The sequence below is a fragment of the Rhynchophorus ferrugineus genome, unplaced genomic scaffold, assembly GCF_030347505.1.
Source record: "Rhynchophorus ferrugineus isolate W39M unplaced genomic scaffold, kcgeb_rfMv2 rfM9, whole genome shotgun sequence".
Classification (NCBI taxonomy): domain Eukaryota; kingdom Metazoa; phylum Arthropoda; class Insecta; order Coleoptera; family Curculionidae; genus Rhynchophorus; species Rhynchophorus ferrugineus.
The window spans coordinates 7,899,962-7,923,736 of record NW_027472588.1 but is presented as its reverse complement, the minus strand read 5'-3'; the positions used below and the strand labels follow the sequence as shown (position 1 = coordinate 7,923,736).

The 23,775-nt window shown below is 31.6% G+C and overlaps 1 protein-coding gene across 3 annotated transcripts in view; it reads left to right on the top strand.

The window, feature by feature from the left end:
• Window positions 1-22,892, top strand: part of LOC143202192 (adhesion G protein-coupled receptor E2) — a 325,024-nt gene extending 302,132 nt beyond the window's left edge. For 2 of the 3 annotated variants that reach the window (XM_076413500.1, XM_076413498.1), the window contains exon 7: window positions 21,989-22,423. In XM_076413500.1, the coding sequence (XP_076269615.1) occupies window positions 21,989-22,273 (285 nt within the window). In that variant the 3' untranslated portion in view covers window positions 22,274-22,423. Of the gene's footprint in view, window positions 1-21,988; window positions 22,424-22,766 lie in introns of those variants that run through there. The other variant, XM_076413499.1, reaches the window with a different exon arrangement.
• Window positions 22,893-23,775: the final 883 nt, after the last annotated feature.

Here is a 23,775-nt window from a genome sequence, read left to right as displayed (position 1 = left end):
TTGTTTTGGAAAAAAATAATTTTTTTATTGGAGAATGCGTCTTCTTGTACATTATCAGTATCAAGAAATCACCAGTCTAAATGCTTCTATGTGATAAACATTAATTCTGTTTATATATGCGTTTGGTTGAGAAGCATATATTTTTTACAGAATACCATGAAAATATATCATGAATCATGTAAAATGAATCAATTTCAAAACAATATCTACTTAACATCTTACTTATTCTAATTTCTATTATAACAGTGGGCCCCACCAGACTAAAAATAATCACAAAAACAGTGACTTATAACACTAGTGTACTAACTATGCTAAGTAGTGAAAAAAGTGGTACAACGATCGTAAAATCTAGACAAATGATGATTTAAAAAATGTGCTATGGTCCGATTAATCGCCGTTTACATTTTTGCCTACAAACGAACGCTAATCCTGTCAGTAATATCACTGGCCGGATTACTGCGGATGAATATCTTGACATCTTCAATAATGAAGCTCTTAATATGATTAACATATTAATGCTAAACACTGTCATATTCCAAAATGACAATGCACCCATACACACAGCTAAAAGACATTCAGTCTTGGTTTCCTGGCCAGAACAGGAGTTATGAGGAGTTTTAGAGCAAAGAATGAGAAGTACATTTTCATCTCCAACATCATTGCAGTAATTGGCGGATGTTTTGGTACAAGAATGAGATAAGCTTGCATTGGATGCTATTCACACGCTCGAAATAATCAAATCAAATAGAAAAATCAGAAATAGAATATTTTAATAAACAACTACATTTTAATAGAAAATTGTTTATATATACTATATAACAGGTCAATTGAAAAATCCCCGGTCTAAGACATAGATGGCGCTACTAAATTAAATCTATATGATGCGTGTATAAATTTGACAGTTGTCGGATCAGTGGTTTGTAAATTATAGCATTTTGAGTGAAGCAACTTTTGTTATTGTGCAAAAAAAATTATAAAAAGGAATTTCGCGTATTGATAAAATATTACTTTTTGAAGGGAAAAAATACAGTTGAAGCAAAAACTTGGCTTGATGCCGAGTTTCCGGACACTGCCCTAGGAAAATCAACCATCAAGGAATGGTATGCTAAGTTTAGATGTGGTGAAATGAGCACCGAAGACGGTGAACGCAGCGGACGCCCAAAAGAGGTTTTTACCAACGAAAACATTTAAAAAATACACAAAGTGATTTTGAATGGCCGTAAATTAAACTTGAATGAAATAGCGGACACTCTAAAGATATCAACTGAACGTGTACATCATATCAGTCACAAATTTTTGGGTATGAGAAAGCTCTGTGTAAAGTGGGTGCCGCGCGAGCTCACTTTTGACCAAAAACAACGACGAGTTGACGATTCGGAGCAGTGTTTGAAGATGATTAAGCGTCATAAATCCGAGTTCTTGCGTCGATATGTGACAATGGATGAAACATGGCTCCATCGTTTCACAATTTTCAAATTTTCCAAGTCCAATCGACAGTTATCCGAATGGACTGCATACGATGAACCCGCTCCAAAGCGTGAGAAAACGCAACAGTCGACTATCAAGGTTCTGGCGTCTATTTTGGGATGCGCATGGAATAATTTTCATTGACTACCTTGAAAAAGGAAGGACCATCAACAGCGACAATTACATAGCGTTATTGGACCGTTTGAAGGACGAAATCGCCGAAAAAGGCATTTGAAGAAAAAGAAAGTGCTGCTTCACCAACACCGTGTCACAACTCAGTGAAAACGATGGCAAAACTCCATGAATTGGGCTTCGAATTGCTTCCTCATTCATCGTATTCTCCAGATCTGGCCGCCAGCGACTATTTCCTGTTCCCAGATCTCAAAGGAATGCTCGCTGGGAAGAAATGTTCGTCCAATAAAGAGGTGATCGCCGAAACTGAGGCCTATTTTGAAGCAAAGGACAAGTCTTACTACAAAAATGGCATCGAAAAGTTGGAGAGTCGCTGTAATCAGTGTATCACCCTTGAAGGGAATTATGTTGAATAAAAAAAAACTAATTTTGCCAAAAAAATATGTTTTACTATGGTAGGCCGGAGACTTTTCATTTGACCTGTTATTATCTCCTGTATATAGAAATAATAGTATATCCAGTATGATACCAATATAATTAATCAAATACGTTTACAAATTCGTATATGAACATGATTTAATATATTATTTTTTCTTAAATGTCCCCATAATGTGAGTCTATAAACTAGTCTGGTTGGTATCTGTTATTTCCTTGGTCTCAGTGACAATACAGGGGGTTGAATAATATACATAATATACTCCCACCACTTTTAAAACGTTTGATAAAATCTCGCAACACAACCAAACATGTATTATTTACTCCAGAGCATGGTGAAACCAAACTATTTAATGTACAAGCATCAGATATTTTATAGTTACTTTGTATATATTATATATATTATTCAGAACATGAAAATTGGTTCATAAACAATTAATATACTTGCTACTAAATATTTCTGAGAAGTTAAAAATATTATATTTTATTTGATAAAGTAATTTAGATCAAAATTCAGGTCATTCCGTCAAAATAGCAATTTTATCTTTCCCGTGGAGCCGATTAGAATAAAAAAAGTTAGTAATTTGCCATCATTACGGTCCATATCGCAGCTGAAAATCGGGCGGCAATTTTCGTAGCCGCCAAATGCGATCGCCGTGCGGCGTGTTGCCGGCCTATGCGAGCTTTTGTAGTAGGCGGAATCTTTTATGGATACGCGCTACACCGTTTTATCTGTTTCGATTCAAAGGACCGGCTGGGGAACGGGACAGGAGATAACTCATGGCGGCAAACGAATTACGCAACTCTTTTGATGGACGAGGCGGAATTACGGACGAATAAAGCGAATATCTTGTAATACCTTTCATCGACGTTGATGGATTTAATGCTAGTTTTGCGGTCGGCGTTTTTTCGATCATTAGGACCTAAATTCTATGTACAACGTTAAAAACAAAGGACTGTTGCAACATTTCAAAACACTCATCTATCGTTCCCTTTTATAATTCTGATTCTAATTTCTCTTTCAACCCATCCATTTTACAATAATATATTTACTGTTTTAGTCTAGTATATACATGGCGGTTTTAATGTAATCTCAGTTCTACCTCTGTATAAGGAGGACACCTTCCTGAACGACAGTATGGCAAACTCTTCTGCAAACTGATATTCAGGCGTTGGTTTTTCGCAACTGTGACGCATATCCGTATGATTTTCTTCTCTAATTTCTAAAAAAAACTACTGTCTTGACATTGCTTTAACAGGTCAATTGAAAAGTCCCCGGCCTGACACATAGATGGCGCTACTAGTATTAAATCCATATGTTTTTTAATTGGCCCTAACCCTCAAAAAAAGCGTGTATAAATTTGACAGCTGTCGGATCATTAGTTTGTAAATTATAGCATTTTGAATGAAGCAACTTTTGTTATTGTGAAAAAAACATGGATAAAAAGGAGTTTCGCGTGTTAATAAAATATTGATTTTTGAAGGGAAAAAATACAGTTGAAGCAAAAACTTGGCTTGATGATGAGTTTCCGGATTCTGCCCCAGGAAAATCAACAAGCAAGGATTGGTATGCTAAGTTTATATGTGGTTAAATGGGCACCGAAGATAATGAACGCAGTGGACGCCGAAAAGAAGCTGTTACCGACGAAAACTTTTTAAAAGTTCACAAAATTATTTTGAATGACCGTAAATTGAAATTGAATGAAATAGCACTCTAAAGATATCAAAAGAACGTGTACATCATATCATTCATGAACATTTGAGTATTAGAAAGCTCTGTGCAAAGTAGCTGCCGCGCGAGCTCACTTTTGACCAAAACCGACGACGAGTTGATGATTCAAAGCAGTGTTTGAAGATGATCAAGCGTAATAAACCCGAGTTTTTCCATCGATATGTGATAATGGATGAAATATGTCTCCATCATATAACTCCGAAGTCCAATCCACAGTCATTCGAGTGTACTGCACACGATGAACCCGCTCCAAAGCATTAGAAAATGCAACAGTCGGCTGGTTTATGGTGTCTGTATTTTGGGATGCGCATGGAATAATTTTCATTGACTACCTTGAAAAAGGAAGGACTATCAACAACGACAACTACATAGCGTTATTGGACCGTTTGAAGGACGAAATTGACCAAGACAATGCACCGTGTCACAAATCAGTGAAAACGATGGCAAAAATCCATGAATTGGGGTTCGAATTGCTTCCTCATCCACCGTATTCTCCAGATCTGGATCCCAACGACAATTTCCTGTTCTCAGATCTCAAAAGAATGCTCGCTGACAAGAAATTTTCGTCGAGTGAAGAGATGATAATCAAGGCCTATTTTGAAGCAAAGGATAAATCGTACTACTAAAATACTATAGAAAAGTTGGAGGGTCGCTATAATCAGTGCATCACCATTGAAGGGAATAAAAAAAACTAATTTTTCCAAAAAAAAATGTGTTTTACTATGGTAGGCCTGGGACTTTCCAATTGTTCTGTTAAGTCAATTGAGACAGCTAATACCTCTAGTATTCGGGAAATCTATCTTTAATCTGAAAGGGAAGAATATAAATTTGAAAAAATTAGTAAACATTTCGCCTTTTATTAAAACATTCTTACTCTTTCCTGACACATTAGTATATTAGAGACAAGAAAACCGTAAAGGCCAGAGAACAAAATAATATTTACGAATGAGTATAAATAAAATATTAAAATAAAACTAAACTTGTGTGAAGTAAATGTAGTGAAATAACAGTCCAATAAATTATTTCGTTAAAAAATTAATAGAAAAAATGTTAATGAAATATAATTAGATTTTACTTAACTCTTAAGTAAGTTATTAGGTAACCTGAACTAAACCAAAACAATAATATATCAACTGTTTATTTAAAGTAGATTAGGCAACAAAAATATTTCTTTATTACCAAATATATTTTATAGATATTGAAAAGATATATTTGTCCAACGTTCCAAATTTTTTGCAAATGTTTTCGAAAAATATTTTAATTGTTTATGGAGAAATTTAATTGAGTTACTATATAAAATATTGTAGATTCTATTTAGTTCTGCTCTATACGAACTCACCCATGAATATATTCTTTCTAGACCGTTGAAGTAACACTAGTCTTTAACATAGCACTCTGTAAGACTCTAACTTTAAATAACAAAATTTATTCATTAACACACTTTCCTGTAAGATAGATACATTCAGCCCTAAGTTGATTAGTTCGGTCCTTGATTTTAAAATAGGCTTCAACTTCGCCAATCAGTTCCTCATTTGAGTCAAACCTCTTTGACTTTTGAGGGAAAACAATTCATATCACAATTCGGTTAACTTTACCATCATCCACTTATGAAAGCACACATTGTCTTTCAGGGAAGGTTCTTGTTATTGTTGAAGAAGAACTTGAAACCTGGTGAAACAGTCAATAGTGATCGCTACCGACAATAAATGACCAATCTGAACCATATGTTAAATGTTTCTATGAATTAAAAAAGAAAGAGTATTCATTGTTGTTTGTTGTATTATTGCCTGTATTTGATAGGACCAGAGTGGCGTGGTTTATTACGAAAAACATCTAGAATGAAGCCGAAATGGGGCTCTAACGCGTAAAGCGAAATCGTTGAGGAAGCTTTGAAAGACCTTGGATGTGACATATTATCGCACCCGCCTACTATCCAGACCTTGTCCCATCCGATTATCAACTTTTCGCATCAATGGGGCACGCGCTTGCAGAGCAACACTTTACCATTTTCGAAAAAAATATATTAAAATGCATGTAATGACTTTCCGGTACACCTTGTATAGAGATAAATTAGACAAATACCGTATTTTTGCGATTGTTGATTGCTTTTTTAATTCCCCTTAGTGATATGATAATCTGCCCAGTGGCCAATAAGTATGTCTTATGATCAATTCAGCAAATAATGTCCTGTGTAAAATATCCTATTATAAATCTTGGTCTACTATCTGTATCTATCCATTAATCAGACTGTCATCAGGTACTTAATATTAACACTTTAAATTATACTCGTTATGGCTATATTAGATTTAATAGAAGTACTCCATGGTTCGATTCCGGAAAATCAAGTGAATGTATTTATCGATTTGTACAACTATCTATGGATAATTTTGATTTGGGTCGACAAGCCTGTTGCGTCCTTATATTTAAAGACACAGATATTATTTATGGTTTATACGTCGATGGGCTATATTCATTTCTTAGATGGTTCAAAGTTGTTTCAAAGGATGTCCTCGACATAATTAGATATAAAGTTTGACATGTATAAAGAAGAACTTAGGACAAGAGTGTACGAACAATGTAAAAACAACAAGCAATGTGTAAAAAAATTTAAAAAATAAGTCATCCAACGTAATATGTTAATTATACATGTTAGTAAATAAAGACCATAAACATTGGTTCTTCGAGTTGACGCACGTACTAATTTCTATAAACACAAATATTTGATGAAATGAAATCCCGAGTTAAAAGCCTCGTCAAAGCCAATACATTGGGTTTAGTTTAAGTCCAAGTTGTTTTCGTTAACTAGCAAGTTACCAAACTATTTTCCTGTGTTATATAATAGATATGGGCCAATAATCGTTACGCCAATTCCTTAGGCCTTCCAAATTAATTCGCAATCCTAATACAGTGGAACAGTGGTAAATAAAAGCGGAAAAACCAGCGGTAAGAATCGAACAGGACGAACAAACAGATAATTACAGCTTGTTTAATTTCGTCGCAATTGACTTCCCGGGAAGAATTCGACTTCAAACTATCGGCGAAATTTCATTACTCGAGCTACCGACCAATGGCACCGAAAGAATGCGGTTTGATTGCGACAAACGAATTAGTTTCGAATTGTAAACCCGCAGCGCGATAAGCATTTTATCTCTATTGCAGTTATTCGCCGTCGAAATTAAAGCCGTTACGGTTTTAACCGCTAATTTGATTCCTGGACAATCGGGAATGCACTATTAAAATTCAGAAATTAAATTAAATATTGTCGTTTAAAATACGAGGGTCCAACTGCAATTACTGATGATGATAAAGATATTACAGGCAAAATAATAAATTAAACTTATTCTGGCAACAAAATAGAACACTTGAGAAAAAAAATTTTAGACAATATAATCCAGAGGTAGAAAATGGAAATACAACAAATTAAACTATCCCAGAAAGCTAACAGATGGCAAGGAAACAGATTATTCTCTGGAAAATGACTAAATAAGGTCTATAAACCTATATCACCACTAACAGTAGTATCTAAGGTATTTGATTTATGATTTTTGCTATCACAAACAATAGCGAATAATCTACACGAAAATTGAAACACTCAAGTGATAATATAATTAAATGGACTTTTGTACCATCAATATTAAATATTTTCTTGGCATTAAAACTAATCCTTTACAGTTTAGGTTTAAATATGCTCGTGAAAATGATTCCGATTTACGAAATTTCAAATCAGACTAACGAACCAAAAATACCTTCATCCATTTTTTTGTTCACCTTCTTTTTGGTCTGTAACGAGTATATATTATTCCTAATAGCCTTTCAATTGGTCATTCGTTCTAAATCAGATCCTCTGACGCCCACTTGTAAATAATGGTTTACCAGCTGCTGTTCTAATTCTACCCGAAGAACCGATTATCTTTTTCCGAGAAACTACACTTTCTACGGATTTATCATAATTTTTCACAGAATCCTTGAAATTAGCTCATTTCTTTCGTTCATATAAATTCAACATCTTTTTTCATCGCTTGAGAATCCCACAACTTTCTCCTTGTCATCTAAAGAATAAACAGAAATATTAAATAAATATAGGAAACAGTTACAAAAAATAAACGGTAAAACTACCTAAATATCGTCTCCAACCTACTGCCTTCCTAAGAGCTGAAGAATCTGGTTGATATCACCTCTTGTTCTCTTGTTTTGATTCTGGATCATCGTGGTGAACCACAGACCAAATCTATAATAATGAAATCAGACACAACGTTATTTTAATACTTTCAGTACAATAGATACTTATACAAGTGATACAAATTATTTCCGGACCCAGAAATAAAACGAGTTTTAAACCGTATTATTACGAACTATGTTTTAGAACAGGATGCGAATTAACTAAAATATAATAAGTCTAAAAGGAATTTAACGTTGAAGCTATGGAAAGAATGTAATTACTTTGTCTTCTGCTTGGTGGCTTGGAAAGAATGCGGTTTGTATGAGTCAAAGAAGTTAACAACAAATAGGGAAGCATACCCCGTCCCATATTTATTTTCACAGGGATAAAATTTCATTAATTTCATAACTAAAATTAATTTTATTATACGGAATTTAGGGTAAGTTTGATAACATGTTCAAATAAATAGTTATAAAACTATTTTTGATCAAAATTTAGACAATGTTAGTCATTTCTTAAACTTAAAGTTAAATATAAAAACACAATTAATCCATTAATATATAAAAATTGAATAGTGACCATTCGACGGCGACAAATACGATCGAAACAGACAAGTTTCCCAATTATTGTGGCAATTGTGAACTTTTATCGATACATTTTATATAGTTTCATATGTTTCAATTCAAGGGCAGCTGTTCTGAAGAGAATATATAACGTTATTGGCAAAAATGAAAAAAATCGCAAACAAAAATAGTTTAAAATTTTTATAATCGTGATTTTATTGCAAATTTACATAAATAATTATTAATAGATTGTATGATATTAGTATTATAAGTACCCTGTTTGAATAATAAAAAAACTTTTGTTACGAGAGTAGGCCAAGAAGTAATACGAACTAATTTAAAGAGACCCGAAGAAGCCTTCTAGATGCTTTGAAGTGAATCAGTCTCTATCCGGTTCTTATTGTGTTTTTTCTATTATTTGCGTTGACATTTATCGTCATCTATCATCGATATATCTTTCCGAATTCATTTAATGTTGTACCTCCTACCGACCTATAAGTTTATTACTTATACATAAATAAACCAAACTATATAATAAAAAAAAGAAAAAATATTGCAGAAAATAATTTTGGACTTCGCAATAAACATGGAACTATAGAACAAATGCATAGACTTGTAAATAAAATAAACATGAACCTAAATGCCAAAAGTTATAGTTCAGCTGCTTTCATAGATATATCTCAGGCTTTTGACAAAGTATGGCATACAGGCTTGCAGGTTAAATTAAAGAAACTTCATCCGGACTATCAGTTACTAAAATCGTATCTCACTGATAGAGATTTTGCTGTAGAACAAGGCGACGAACGTACCAAATTATATCCAATATTTTCAGAAATTTTGCAAGGTAGTGTACTGGGTCCAATACTATATCTATCCAATCGTCCAATACTTATATATAGCCGATTTACCCACCACAAAAATAACTACCGTGTAAACATACGCAGGCGACACAACAGCTCCCCCAAGCAGAGGATGTTAAATATCTTGGTATGCATTTAGATCGACTCGTATATCAAATTTATTGGTTCCTCGGTCGGAAATCCGGGTTATCATTAGATAACAATATATTGCTGTATTAGTCTATATTCAAGTCTATTTGCCCATATGGAATCCAACTGTGGGGTACCGTTGCAAATCTAATATATCCACCATTCAATGGTTCAAAAATAAAGTGTTTCGTTCCATTGTTGATGCTCCGTTCTATGTTTCAAATGAAGTGGTACAACGCGATATTCCATATTTTATATGCCAGAATAATGTGAAATCACGTAGTTTAGCTTGAATCTTCGAATAAATGCGTGAAAATCGATTTATAGCCAAAAACAATATATTTTTAAGATAAAAACGGGTATACTTTCATTTTAACATTGACCTATATTTGTACTGCTTTAACAAAAGTAAAACCCCTGGAGTAATTCTTGGATATTTATTTAACTATCTGCATGTTAACAACAGTCTGGATTTTTTTACGAAAAACAATCAATTCCAAGCACATAAACGTTCTAATTAACGTTCGCTATGTTTGGCTAACAAAATATTTATGAAAGAAAGTAAATACGTTTGCTTTATATCGGCTATGAATAGCAATTATCGTTCAGATGCAGCTATTGTCTCTTTATACACAGAAATTGTTTGTCGTGGACAAACCAGTGCATGGAAATGAATAAGCGACGTTTGCTAGCATTGCCCGACTTTATTATGGCGGCAGTTGGATTGCGCTTGTTTGCGTTATTCTCGCTGGAATATGAAATAGGGCCTTTTTGATACCAATAAAAAAATTAATTCTTTTAAGTCATATCGTAATAGTTCTTTTTTTTTTTCGTTTTGTCGTCTCTTGGTTCCTTTTAATAGAAATTTCCATTATTCCATTATTATTCGTACATTTAATGTAACAGTAAAACTATAAAAGTTCTATTTAGTAACTGAAAATATTGATAAATTTGTTTATCTTTAATTTATAAAGATTTTATAGAAGAGAATTTTTTCTTTTTCGATTAAATGAAATACTTAGAGCATAATGGATGCCACATTACTAATATATTATGTGTATTGATTGATCACTATTTGATGAAACGAGAGAAACACTTTTTATACACCGATGAGAGAACTGGAAGATAAGCAAGAATAAAGAAAATATAAGAAAAAGGAAGGAACCAAATCGTAGACAATTAAAAAATGTAAGACAAGCACCAAGAGACCGTATAATTTCAACAGAAAGCGACAGTAATGAACACACAAATATGAGTGCAGTATTTATTTTGAATTAAAGCTTTTCCAATTGTTCAATATTGGCGGTATTTTTGATTATCACCCTTGGGGTTCATTCAGTTTGAATCAAAATAGGATCTCAAGAATTCCTTGCATATTCCATATCCTTATCTTCATCAGAATAGCTCCAAAGCTCCATATCATCCAAGTCATCAATCGCATCGAAGCTCCTGATAGGGGTGTTAGCCATCGAAAAAATATTGATATTTCGGTATATCGATATTTAAGAAAATATCGATATATCGTTTTCGATATTTAAAAAAAATATCAATATATCGGAGAAAAAAAAATATCGATATATTTTTTTCAACAAGTATAACAAAATATATCGATATTTTTACGAAAAAAATAAAAATAGTAAAAATATTACCCTAAAAATATATATATTTTTCAAAAATACAAAAATTTTATAAACATATATACAGAGAGTAGTCATCACTACTCTTTGCAGTGATATTTTTGATGAACCTGTGAAATAAGTTGTAAGTAAATAAGCAATTTATGTACCAATTTTTAAAGTTTAATATAATTTAATATTATTTTTATATAATTTAATAACAAATTATATTTAATTTATTTTTTTAAAATATCGAAAAATATCGATATATCGGCCAAAAAGTATCGGCCAAAAATATCGATGTTTTTTTCAGAAAATATCGATATAACACTATATCGATATTTTTCTGCATCCCTAGCTCCTCACATATATAAATATCCACAGTCCGTAACCAATTATAGCGCAATAATTATACGATATGTTTAAACAACGTACAACAAAGTTAGGTCGTTCACAAAACCGAGAAAATATCAATTTAATTTCCACATATTTTCATGTCGTCACGAAAATATAACCGAACACTCGTTCGACGTATATTTTAAGCAGACTTGCTAGTTTCGAATTCTACTTTCTCTATCATGTTATACCCTTCCGTCATACATATTTATGTCCATTCAATCAAAGTGCTATTTGCCTAATGGAAGGTCTACGGCCTATTTTCCATGTGAAAGTGATTTTTGATTTTATTAAATTGTTTTTAGGGAAGGATCCGGCGACAGAAAAAAACTAGAAACTTCTTTTGCCAGATTTATTTCCAGTTATAGACATATTAATTGCTTACATATATTTGAATTCTCAAGCAGAATCAGCTAAATACCTTGGAATCCATCTTGACGATAGATTAAATTGGAAGCATCATGTTAGACAAAAAGCAAAACACTTTAGAACCAAAATAAAACAACTATACTGGTTAGTCGGAAGATACTCTCAACTTGATCTAAAATCAAAGAGGTTGATCTATAATATAATTATAAAGCCAATTTGGACCTATGGGTTGCAAATATGGGGTTGCACTAAAAATTGAAATCAACTAGTCATACAACGCTATCAAAACAAGGTTCTTCGATTGATTACCAATGAAACCCGATTGAATGATACCGATTGAAATCTAATGGATTTGCGAAGTTGTGCAGGATTTCGCCTTGAAACACGAAAGAAGATTACTAAATCATACTAACGTGGAAGCAATACAACTGCTGGACAGCGCGCAGGATGTCAGGAGATTGAAGCGAACAAAAGCATACGAACTTATATAAATTGTATACATTTAGTATAAACTATAGCTATAAGTTAATAATTAATAAATAATTGTAATTTTATAATTGAGGAATACATACTGATGTATTTTCTCGCACTCGTCTTGCTTGTGAATGAAACCAAGTAGATAGAAAAAGTAGTAATAAATTAATTGTAAATTAAGATTGTACTAAGCGTATCTAATAAAGATGTTATAAAATATATATATATTTTAATCGGCGGTATATAATGGTAAACATGCGAAGTAACAATGTAACTATTGAATTAAATGATTTTACCATTTCTCTAAATAAAATTAAAAAATCTGTTTCATAATTTTCCATTTAGCATTATTACATTATTGAATGTTTATAGACGCTAATCATGTAACATTCAAGATTGCATATTCGACATTCAATGCTTTCGTTTTTTAATTTAAAAAAAATGTGTTGTCCAAGTCCATCAAACACCTTTAGAAACACATGATGGTGATGTTCTGCCACATCTAATTGTTATTCTTTGTTTTAATTGGTTAAAAGTGGTGATTCTGGTGGCAATGACAAAGAATGACCTGCAAGCCAAGAAGAAGAGTTTTCTGCGACATATAGTGACTGGCAACAAAAAGCAGATCTACTATAATACTTCCCAAGCAGAAAAACCACGATAATAACACCGATGACGATAAGGTCTTGCTGGCCATATGGTGAGATCAGCAATTTGTAGTATATTACGGCCAGCTAAAACCTAATATATTGTAAATTTATCTTACCTCTTACACTTATTGACGTAAATTAACTAATAGGTTGCTCAATAAGTCCATATTCGACAAAACAAAAAACACTTGGACTAATTGAATACAAACATTCAGTTCATTTTATTTCAATCATTTTTCAATAATTGTGAGGCTCAAAATTCTAAAAACCGGCGCCAAAACTATAAGACCAGTGAATTATTTCAATATCCAACTTATTCGTCATATTTAACACCACAAAATATGCCATAATATCAATGAATCAAGTAAGCAGTGTTTAAACATATATAATAGTTAAAGCAACTTCTAACTCCCAAAAAAAATTCTTCTATAAAGTTCACTTATCAAATGTCAATACAAAAGTGTGAATGAGTGAATCTCAATTGTCTATGGATAACCATTTCCATTCTATATTGTCAATGATCTATGTATCACGTATGACATGGAACAATCTAATATATATATATATATATATATATATATATATATATATATATATATATATATATATATATATATATATATATATATATATATATATATATATATATATGTATATGTATATTTATATATATATATATATATATATATATATAAATATACATATACATATATATATATATATATATATATATATATATATATATATATATATATATATATATATATATATATATATATATATTAACAAATATAATTCAACGTGTTTGTGGGAAGTACTTCTAAAAAGTGTCAGTGCATCCCTATAGCTAAATATGAGTTTAACACCTTGTGATTTGATTATTGGACATATATAGACTTTAGAATAAGATTCATTAATTAAGATAGTATTTTATACAGGAGATCACTTGATGCCATGTATGTATATAATATAAACATAAATACTTATTGCCTATTGGGCAGATTGTGGAACTACTGGAGTAATAAAAAAATTAATATTGTACTCATATTTGTGTGTTCATTATTGTCGTTTTCTGTTGAAATTATGTGGTCTCTTGGTGTTTGTTTTACTTTTTTTAATTCGCTACGTTTTGGTCCCTTCCAGTTCTCTGGTATGTAAAAGATGCTTCTCTCATTTCATCAAATAGTGATCAAACAATACAATAATATATTAGCAATGTGGCATCCATTGTACTCCTCTAAGTATTTCATTTAATTGAAGAAGAAAAAATCATTTTATAGTTTTACTATAACATTATACACGCAAATACATATCTTGTACAGTACTAAAAACACAAAAAGCCTGCAGCATAATAGAGCACGAATTCTAAACCCATTATTTGCCAGTCTGCATATTTTACGAATGGATATTTCGATTAAAAAGAACCAAGAGACGACAAAACGAAAAAAAGAAAAACTTTCACGGTACAACTTAAAAGAATATATTTTTTATTGGTATCAAAAAAGCCCCTTTTCCATATTCTAGCGAGAGTAACGCAAACAAACGCAATCCAACTGCCGCCATAATAAAGTCGGGCTAGCATGCAAACGTCGTTTATTCATTTCCATGCACTGGTTTGTCGACGACAAACAATTGCTGTGTATAAAGAGACAATAGCTCCATCTGAACGATAATTGCTATTCATAGCCGATATAAAGCAAACGTATTTACTTTCATTCACAAATATTTTGTTAGCCAAACATAGTGAACGTTAATTAGAACATTTATGTGCATGGATATAATTATTTTTAATTAAAAAAATCCAGTCTGTTAATATGTCGACAGTTAAATAAATGTCCAAGGATTACTCCAGGGTATTTTTTTGTTATCAATATTAAAATAAAAAAAAAAAGATTTTAATTTGCAAATATTTATATTATTATTATTATATTATTATATTAATAAATTATTATTTCTTCAGTGACTTATTTCAATATCCAAATTATTCGTCATATTTAACACCACAAAATATGCCATAATATCAATGAGCAGTTCAAGTAAACAATATTTAAACATATATAATAGTTAAAGCAACTTCTAACTCCCAAAAAAATTCTTCTATAAAGTTTATTGACAAGTTATCAAATGTCAATTCAAAAGTATGAATGAATGAATCTCATTTATCTATGGATAACCATTTCCATTCTATTCTGCCATTTAATTGGTGAAAATGTATCGGTTTTATTTTGCAAATATTTATATTATTTCATCCAATTTACTTGTGATTTTACACTCAATATAATGACGGTATTACATTATATAGATGATAAATTGTTTTTTCTTTCAGGCTGAAAGGATTATTCATAATTAATTACCACATAATTATCAACTTTGTCAATGATTTATGTATCACGTATGACATGGAACCATAATATATCGAGGTTATTATGAGGACAAGTATTGATCTATAGATATTAATCATTTTTAAATACCTTTTGGACCGTCTATCTACATTATGTGTTGAAAGAAATGAACTTGGTTTTAAAAAATAAAACGTATATTAAAAAGCTGGGGGCATAAATTAATTCTGAAAAATTTATAATAGATAATCTATCAATACGAACATTTCTGTCACTATCACTCATACCAAAGCCCCGACATAAATATTCTGTTCTATAGACTATAGATAATCTAGATTATTATATATTGTCTAGATTAATGTTGAAGCATATAAACAAAGTTAACAAAACTTGCCTCAATTTTTTTACCAACAGAAAATTATTTTCGCTTAAAAAAAATCTGGAACAAAACATCTCCATCTCTCTCTTACAATTTTATTGCTTACACTTTTAATTCCAGTATAACCATAGTGTTTCCCTTTTTACCATGTATTCTCCAAAAGTCTGAGCCAAATATCTAAATACATGGTCTTGGACTGAATCCTCTCAGTGATTCTGTTAACGATTTAGCTAACAGGTCAATCGAAGAGTCTCCGGCCTGACACATAGATCGCGCTACTAGAATTAAATCCATGTGTTTTTAGTTAGCCCTAACTCTCAAAAGATGCGTGTATATATTTGACAGCTGCCGGATCATTAGTTTGTGAATTATAGCATTTTGAATGAATCAACTTTTGTTATTGTGAAAAAAATGGATAAAAAGGAATTTCACGTGTTGATAAAATATTACTTTTTGAAGGGAAAAAATACAGTTGAAGCAATGATGCTGACACTGAGCCATGAAAATCAACCATCAAAGATCGGTATGCTACGTTTAGACGTGGTGAAATGATCACCGAATAGGGTGCAGGCAGTGGACGCCCAAAAGAGGTTGCTACTGATGAAAACGTTTTAAAAAAACCACAAAATGATTTTGAATCACCATAAATTGAAATTGAATGAAATAGCAGACACTCTTAAAATATTAACTGAACGTGAACCTCATATCATTCGCGAATATTTGGGCATGAGAAAGTTTTGTGCAAAGTGAGTGCCGCGCGAGCTCACTTTTGAGCAAAAACAACGACGGAGCAGGGTTTGAAGATGATCAAGCATAAGAAACCCGAGTTTTTGCGTCGATATGTGACAATGGATGAAACATGGCTCCATCATTTCACTCCGGAGTCCAATCGACTGTCATCCGAGTGAACTGCATACGATGAATCCACTTGAAAGCGTGGGAAACGCAACAGTCGGCTGGCAAGGTTATGGCCTCTATCTTGCCTGGCTGTATTCTAGGATATGCATGGAATAATTTTCATTGACTACCTTGGAAAAGGAAGAACCATCAACAGCGACTATTAGATAGCGTTATTGGACCGTTTGAAGGACGACATCACCGAAAAACGGCCGCATTTGAAGAAAAAGAAAGTGCTGCTTCACCAAGACTGCATTGTCTTCGTGCCATGTCACAAGTCAGTAAAAACGATGGCAAAAATCAATGAATTGGGCTTCGAAATGCTTCCTCATCCACCGTATTCTCCAGATCTGGCCTCCAGCGACTATTTCCTGTTCTCAGATCTCAAAATAATGCTCGCTGGGGAGAAATTTTCGTCGAGTGAAGAGGAGATCGCCAAAATTGAGGAATTGTTTTGAAGCAAAGGACAAATCGTACTACAAAAATGGTATCGAAAAGTAGGAGGGTCGTTATAATGAGTGTATTACCCTTGAAGGGAATTACGTAGAACAAGGAACTCCTTCAAACTTAGCAGTATACATAAGTAATAAAATATTTAAAACATATCTTCAGAGCGACATTATTTTTAAACAGATTTAATTTAGCAATTTTCAGTTATTTAGTCCATACGGAAAACAACTAAATACAATAAATAATAATAAATACAATACAATTTCCTATAATCCACGCTGAATAGGAAATATGTCCACGTACAAAGGTTTGACTGCTAACAAAATCCTCAGCAAGCGCATAAACAAATTCCGTTCCATTTCATCAGTTTTCCGGCAGATTGAACGTATCGATTTTAAGCTCACTTTGGCGCATACAGCAAAGTAGTTTCACATACCAAACAATGAAAAAAAAACGTACATAAGCCCTACAAAGCCCGCTGACAGAGCCACGTAAACTAAATGTTCTGATGCGTTGGGTAACAAACGAGACATTCTCAGACATATAGCTTTCTGTTTCCACAAACGGAATTAATAAAGTACTATAGCTGTGTTTCCATTAAAAGGAATTATTATTTTTAGTGTTGGGAACTATCGACTGAAATCGACTATCGACTGTTTAGTAATTGACTACTTTTTACTATCGACTGTTTCAGTCGCTATTTTTGGTTCGACTGATTTTCTATTTTTTACTACTGATTGTTTTCAGTCTATATTTTCGGTCCAACTGATTTTGTTACTATTTACTATCGACTGTTTCAGTCGCACTTTTAGTTACTATTTTTAGTTCTATTTGTTTCATTCGACTGATTTTTAATGTTCTGACCCTGTCGTCCTAGCCGCGACTTTGACAAAAATGCACCCAATTTATGCTTATTTAAATTTATATGTAATATATGTAGTTTTATGATTTTTTTGGTAGTTTAGCATTTTTAAAAATTGTTAATGCAATAGGATTAAAAGATTAAAAATAGAAATGATAAACAGTAAAATATTTTGACTATTTTTATGGCAATAATACATAATATTTCGATTACTCTCTCGATTTTTGTTAAAAAATATTTCCGCTGAATAATAAATAAAGCATTTATATCATTTCTTTGAGATCATGTTTAATTATGTCATAGATTTTTTCCATGATTAGGTGTATGTTTAATTTTTATATAATATTTATGGTTATTATACTTCTTAAACTTTTAGGTTTTGTTTAAGTTTTATTGTATTGTCTATATTTATTATAGTATATTTGTGGAGTATTCTATTCCATAGAAAAATTCCATTCTTTTATGCGGATCCACAGAACGTTCAAATATAAAAGTAATTCTACTTTGTTTAAAATTAAATTATAAATTGCTTTTTAATAGTAATCAGTAATTAATTTTCCTTTTCTTTTTTAAAGTTAGTACATGAAGGAATTTGTATCTCCGTCTCGCTTATACTAACGTTGGAAAACATAACCACATATAAAATTAACTACCTAAGCAATTATCTCCGTGCTTTCCTTTCTCACTATTTATACAAGAAAGGATTCATACATCTTCGTCTGACATCACGAATTGAAAAAAAAAACAGACCGTGTATTTTACTGAAAATAGTAATTACTATTTTCAGTCGCTAGTTTTTTCACCATCGATCCTTTCAACTGTTTTGCGACTATCGACTGTTTCGACTATTTTCATTCGATAGTTACCATCGCTAATTATTTTGTAAATTAAGTACGAACGTTTGAATTTAATTTTTAAAATAAATTTGTTTTTTTTTGTATATATACTAATGATTTCCCTTAACTTATTAAGTTAATCATTATTCTCACATAATAAATAGAATAATTTAAAAATGATATGTTATGCCACTAAAACTTGCTCTGGCAATATTATCAACAAAACAACTCAAGAATTTATTTAAAACATAATATTAATTAAAGTAATATATCAGTGTGTGTGTATATTATAACATATTAAAATATATGCAAATATATATCTCAAGAATTGTTACTAACTTTTTTTATATTGCATTTAATTAAATTTAATTTCAATTAATTTTCAATAATCATCAAAGTATTGATAACCTTAAATTACTACACTACTTAACATTATAACAAAAGTATCAAAATTGTTCTCAGAAATGTAACAAATTCAAAGCATCAAATATAAGTATATGTGGTCTTTCTTAATTTTATGTTACAAACATAAACATAGACTAAAAATAAAGTAATACATGTCTATATAATAAAACAGTTTTGAAATTGATATTTGAATTTAATATGTTTTTTTACAGCTTTATTAGATATGGTTAGCACAATCTTGGACTAATTCACAAGCAAGACGAGTGGGAAATAAATACATCAATATGTATTCCTCAATTATAAAACTATAATAACTTAAGCTATAGTTAGAGTTAAGCTATAGTATAAGTTTGTATGGCTTGGTTCGCTTCAATTTTCTGATATCCTGCGCGTTGTCCAGTAGTTGTATTGCTTGCAAGTTAGTATGATTTAGTAATCTTCTTTCGTGTTAAGGCGAAACGTTGGATAACTTCGCAAATCCATTTGATTTCCAGATCATCGTGCAGTCCTTCGTTGGTTATTTAGCGATATGCATTGGTAATTCATCGAAGAATTTTGTTTTGACAGCGTCGGATGACTAGTTGATTTGAATTTTTACTATAACTCCATATTTGCACCCCCAGAGGTCCAAATTGGCTTTATAATTGACTGATAAACCGATCTCTTTGATTTTAGAACAAGTTCAGAGTCTAACTAACCGGTATAGTTATTTTATTTTGGTTTTAATGTGTTTTGCTTTTTATCTAACATGATGTTTCCAATTTAATTGGCCGCCAAGATGGATGCTGAGGTATTTAGCTGATTCTGCTTGAGGGAAGGTTCCAAGTGTGTTTCTTTTGTTGTTGGGATGTCGGCAGTGTAGAACAGATACAGGAGAGGTCCTAAGGCGTTACCTTGTGGAACCCCAGCCGAAATAGTTTTAAATATCGAGAACGCCATTTCGTGTCAGATTCTAAATTTTCTTCCGAAAAGATATGGCTCCAGCAGTTGGCAATAGTTACGCGGTAACAATTTGCCCATCTTTCAGATTAATCCTAAAGGCCAAACCCGATCAAAAGCTAGTGATACATACACGAGTATTTCGGGGCAGTATTTGTTTTCCTCAAACGCCTTTTCAATAGCCGCAGTTACTCCGTGAACTTGATGGATTGTTGAGTGGTAATTTCGTAAAGCAAACTGGATATCTGGTATTATTACAATATCTTAAAGCATTCAGGAACATGTTTCAGTCTTAAACAGGCATTAAATATATATGTCAATAAGATTATTGCTTTTTGTGGCAGTTCTTTCAATAATGTAGGTGAAATGTCATCTATTCCAGGTGTCCAGGTGCCTTTTTAGTATTCAAGTAATCAATTTCAGTGGCATCTTCCAATGGAGTAGATTTACATCTACATCCGGTTGATAAACATGAGATGTATCCCATTGTAGATTCTATATCACTGGGTTGAAATATGTTAGCTAAGTATTCTGCGAAAAATTCAGTTTTTTCATCGTTGCTTCGACCCTATTAATTTCTAACATGTTTAATTGGCTGTACTGGAATAATTGGTCTTTTAAATCTTCAAGTTGCTTTCCATAGAGAATGATCTGTGCCTGCTTCTGGGCTTACTTAGCATGTATATTAAAACAATAACAATACACAATTAGGTAATTAATTTTTTAGAATTTAGAAATATATAACAATTTATATAAATACTAAAGGAATGTATTTACAATCACTGAATGCAGTGTTCACTTTTAGGTCTATAAAGTAAATAATCAAAATAAGTGATACAAAATTTAAACAATACAATGACATATCTTATTACATTAATCGTTACACGTCTTAACATTTTAAAATCTTTAAAATGTTTACAAATCTACTGTTAATAATTCCTAATTTCTTCTACTTATCCTATATATTCCATCTACGCAAATTATTTAGTTAATTTCATTTTAAGTAGTGCATGCATATTTTATTTTCATTGCTTCATTTATATATTCATAAAGTCCTTACCTTTTATCAATATTTCTCACCCAAAATATATATTGTCAACACCAGGCTGATTAAAACAGTAATTTGTTTATCTAAAATCTAAATTTTCTCGTTTTTTTTTTCTTATTTATTCCACTTTTCGACCTCACCCTTGCAGATAGCACATCTTTAATTTTATCTACTACTTTCTACGTTGCTAAATGAGGAATAAAAATTCTATGAAGCTATTTTATAATTTGTTCATATTCTTTACAACATTCACTATTTATTGCCTGCAATATTCGGTTAGTACTTGATTAAGAAATGCATTTACAAAAAACCCTGTACTGAGTCAGAATTTGATGCCATTAATATTTTCTAAAAAATCTAAGTAAGCTTCAGAATTAACTCTAGTACAATGGTATACTATGGTCTCCAGAACCATATCAATTACTATTAGTCCTTAAGCAAGAACAGTTTTTCTTAGCTGTTCTCTGTTTACCAGGCATCGAATTCATTCATTTTTCATTCAATTTTAAACAAAGAGGCAGACGGTTCTTGTTATTCTCGAATTTTGTTAATCTATGCTAGGATGAAATTTTTACATATGACGCATTTTTCTTTCACCGATAGTCGTTAATTTGTTCTCTTTACAAAGAATGTAAAATATAATTCTACATGATTCATATTCATATTGTTAGTCGTTTTTTTTTAAACTTGCCATAACTCCTTAATAGTTTCAACAAATAACACTGTTTAAAATTTGACTGATTTTAATTTTAAAAATTATGCATCCATAATTAATTTACGTACAACAGAAACAACCAATAATTTACCGTATAAGAGTGCTCTAAGTACTCAATCATTACTTTTGGTTTCAGATCACCTTTGTTCTCTTCATCTGTCTGGTACTGGCGGCCTTGTCCAAACTGATCAAATCCGATGGTATATGGATCTCATTCCACGTAGTCCAAGGTTTACAAGGAATCCTAATCGCCATGTTGGTGACCTGTAATTGTCAGGTACTCAAACTATACATGCGCAGCTTAAAGACCAAGGCGGTGCTGCATGTGCCCAGTTACATCGGTCAAGCAAGCAGCTCGGGACTCAACAAATCCACGAGTCTTCAGTTGTTGACGTGGGACCCACCACCAGATTTAGTTTAATTCGGTCTACAATAAAGGGTAAAACTATTCTTAGATTAATTAAGAGTAAGTTATAGTGTCCTGAGGCTTGGAAGCACCATTCGGTTAGAATATTTATTTGTACAATAAATATAAGATTAGAGCTTTGAACTATGCAAAATTGTGTTAAGTCTAGAGTTATATATAGTATATTTTTTAAAAACCTGATATAGGGCAATTTTAATAACTTAAAAACAACAAATAATTATTTCCACTGTTGTTAGACTAAGTCGGTTTTAACACGGTTTTATTTAAAATAAATTCATGAATCTAAAATTCTAAATCGAAAATAAAATAAATCTATAACCAGCAAATATTAAGAGAAGCCAACAAGAAATAGGTTTTCAAAATTGGTCTATGTTAGGTGTAAACAAAAATAAGCTGTATTTATCAGTAAATATAGGTAATAATAAATGTAAAATACAATAATACAATGAATTTAACTTTATGTGATTTAACACTATTATTCTTTTAGGAATCTATTATTTGATTATGATTTCTGTGCCAAGTGCCATTAAATGACGAACCTAATACTTATAAGAAAATGATATTAATAGAAAATATGATCAGATGTCGCTGTCTCTCTTACTCTCTCTGTCTCGAAAAGTAACAAAGGGTAAGTTGTTTATTTTAATTACTCTTGTTTTATATACTCAATTTTTTCCCGAGAAAATAATGATGATATAAAAAATAGTAAGTTATATAACACGTTCGCTGCCAATAACGCGCTAGCGCGTAATTGGAAATCTTTCATTGGGCGCCAATTACGCTCTATTGACTTCTCAATTTACTTGAATAGATTTTTTGTTTGTTTGTAGTAACATTTACTTAGTTACTTTTTTCTCGTTTTTCTGCTGAATTTTTTTATCTTATTTTAGTAGCTTATTTATCGTCATTATGTATATATAATTTTATGGTATATTAATTTATATCTTCTAATAAACAATGTATTTTCTGTCCATTTTCTTGAGCCACGCGCTCGCGCGTTATGCGGCCATCGGCAATAAAATTTGACCTCAGTGCTGACCACCCTCCGGCGCGTGACGCAGGAAAAATTTTCTCAAAAATATTAAAATCTAAACTATACACACGTTACTAGGAATATTTTAGAAATCAGAAAAAAACTAGTCGGCTTCTAGGGTAAGTTTTTGATCCCAGATCGGCAGCGAACGTGATAACTGAGAAATTTTATTAATTATTTATTATATGAAAACAAAAAATTAAACCACTTTAGTTAACTACTGTAAAACATATACCTTTATCTATAAGAAACAACTGCCATCCTCTGCTTTTACTACTAACTCGTAATTTATTTAAAATTATATTAGAAAGTACAACTGTCATTGCATTTTAGTAGTAGTCATTTTCTCCATATAAACATCATATGTGTATTCCCAAAAAAAATACTATTTTAAGGTATTTATATATTTGAAGAGAGACTATAATGCCTGTATGAATGTATGTATTACATATCTCTATTGTTA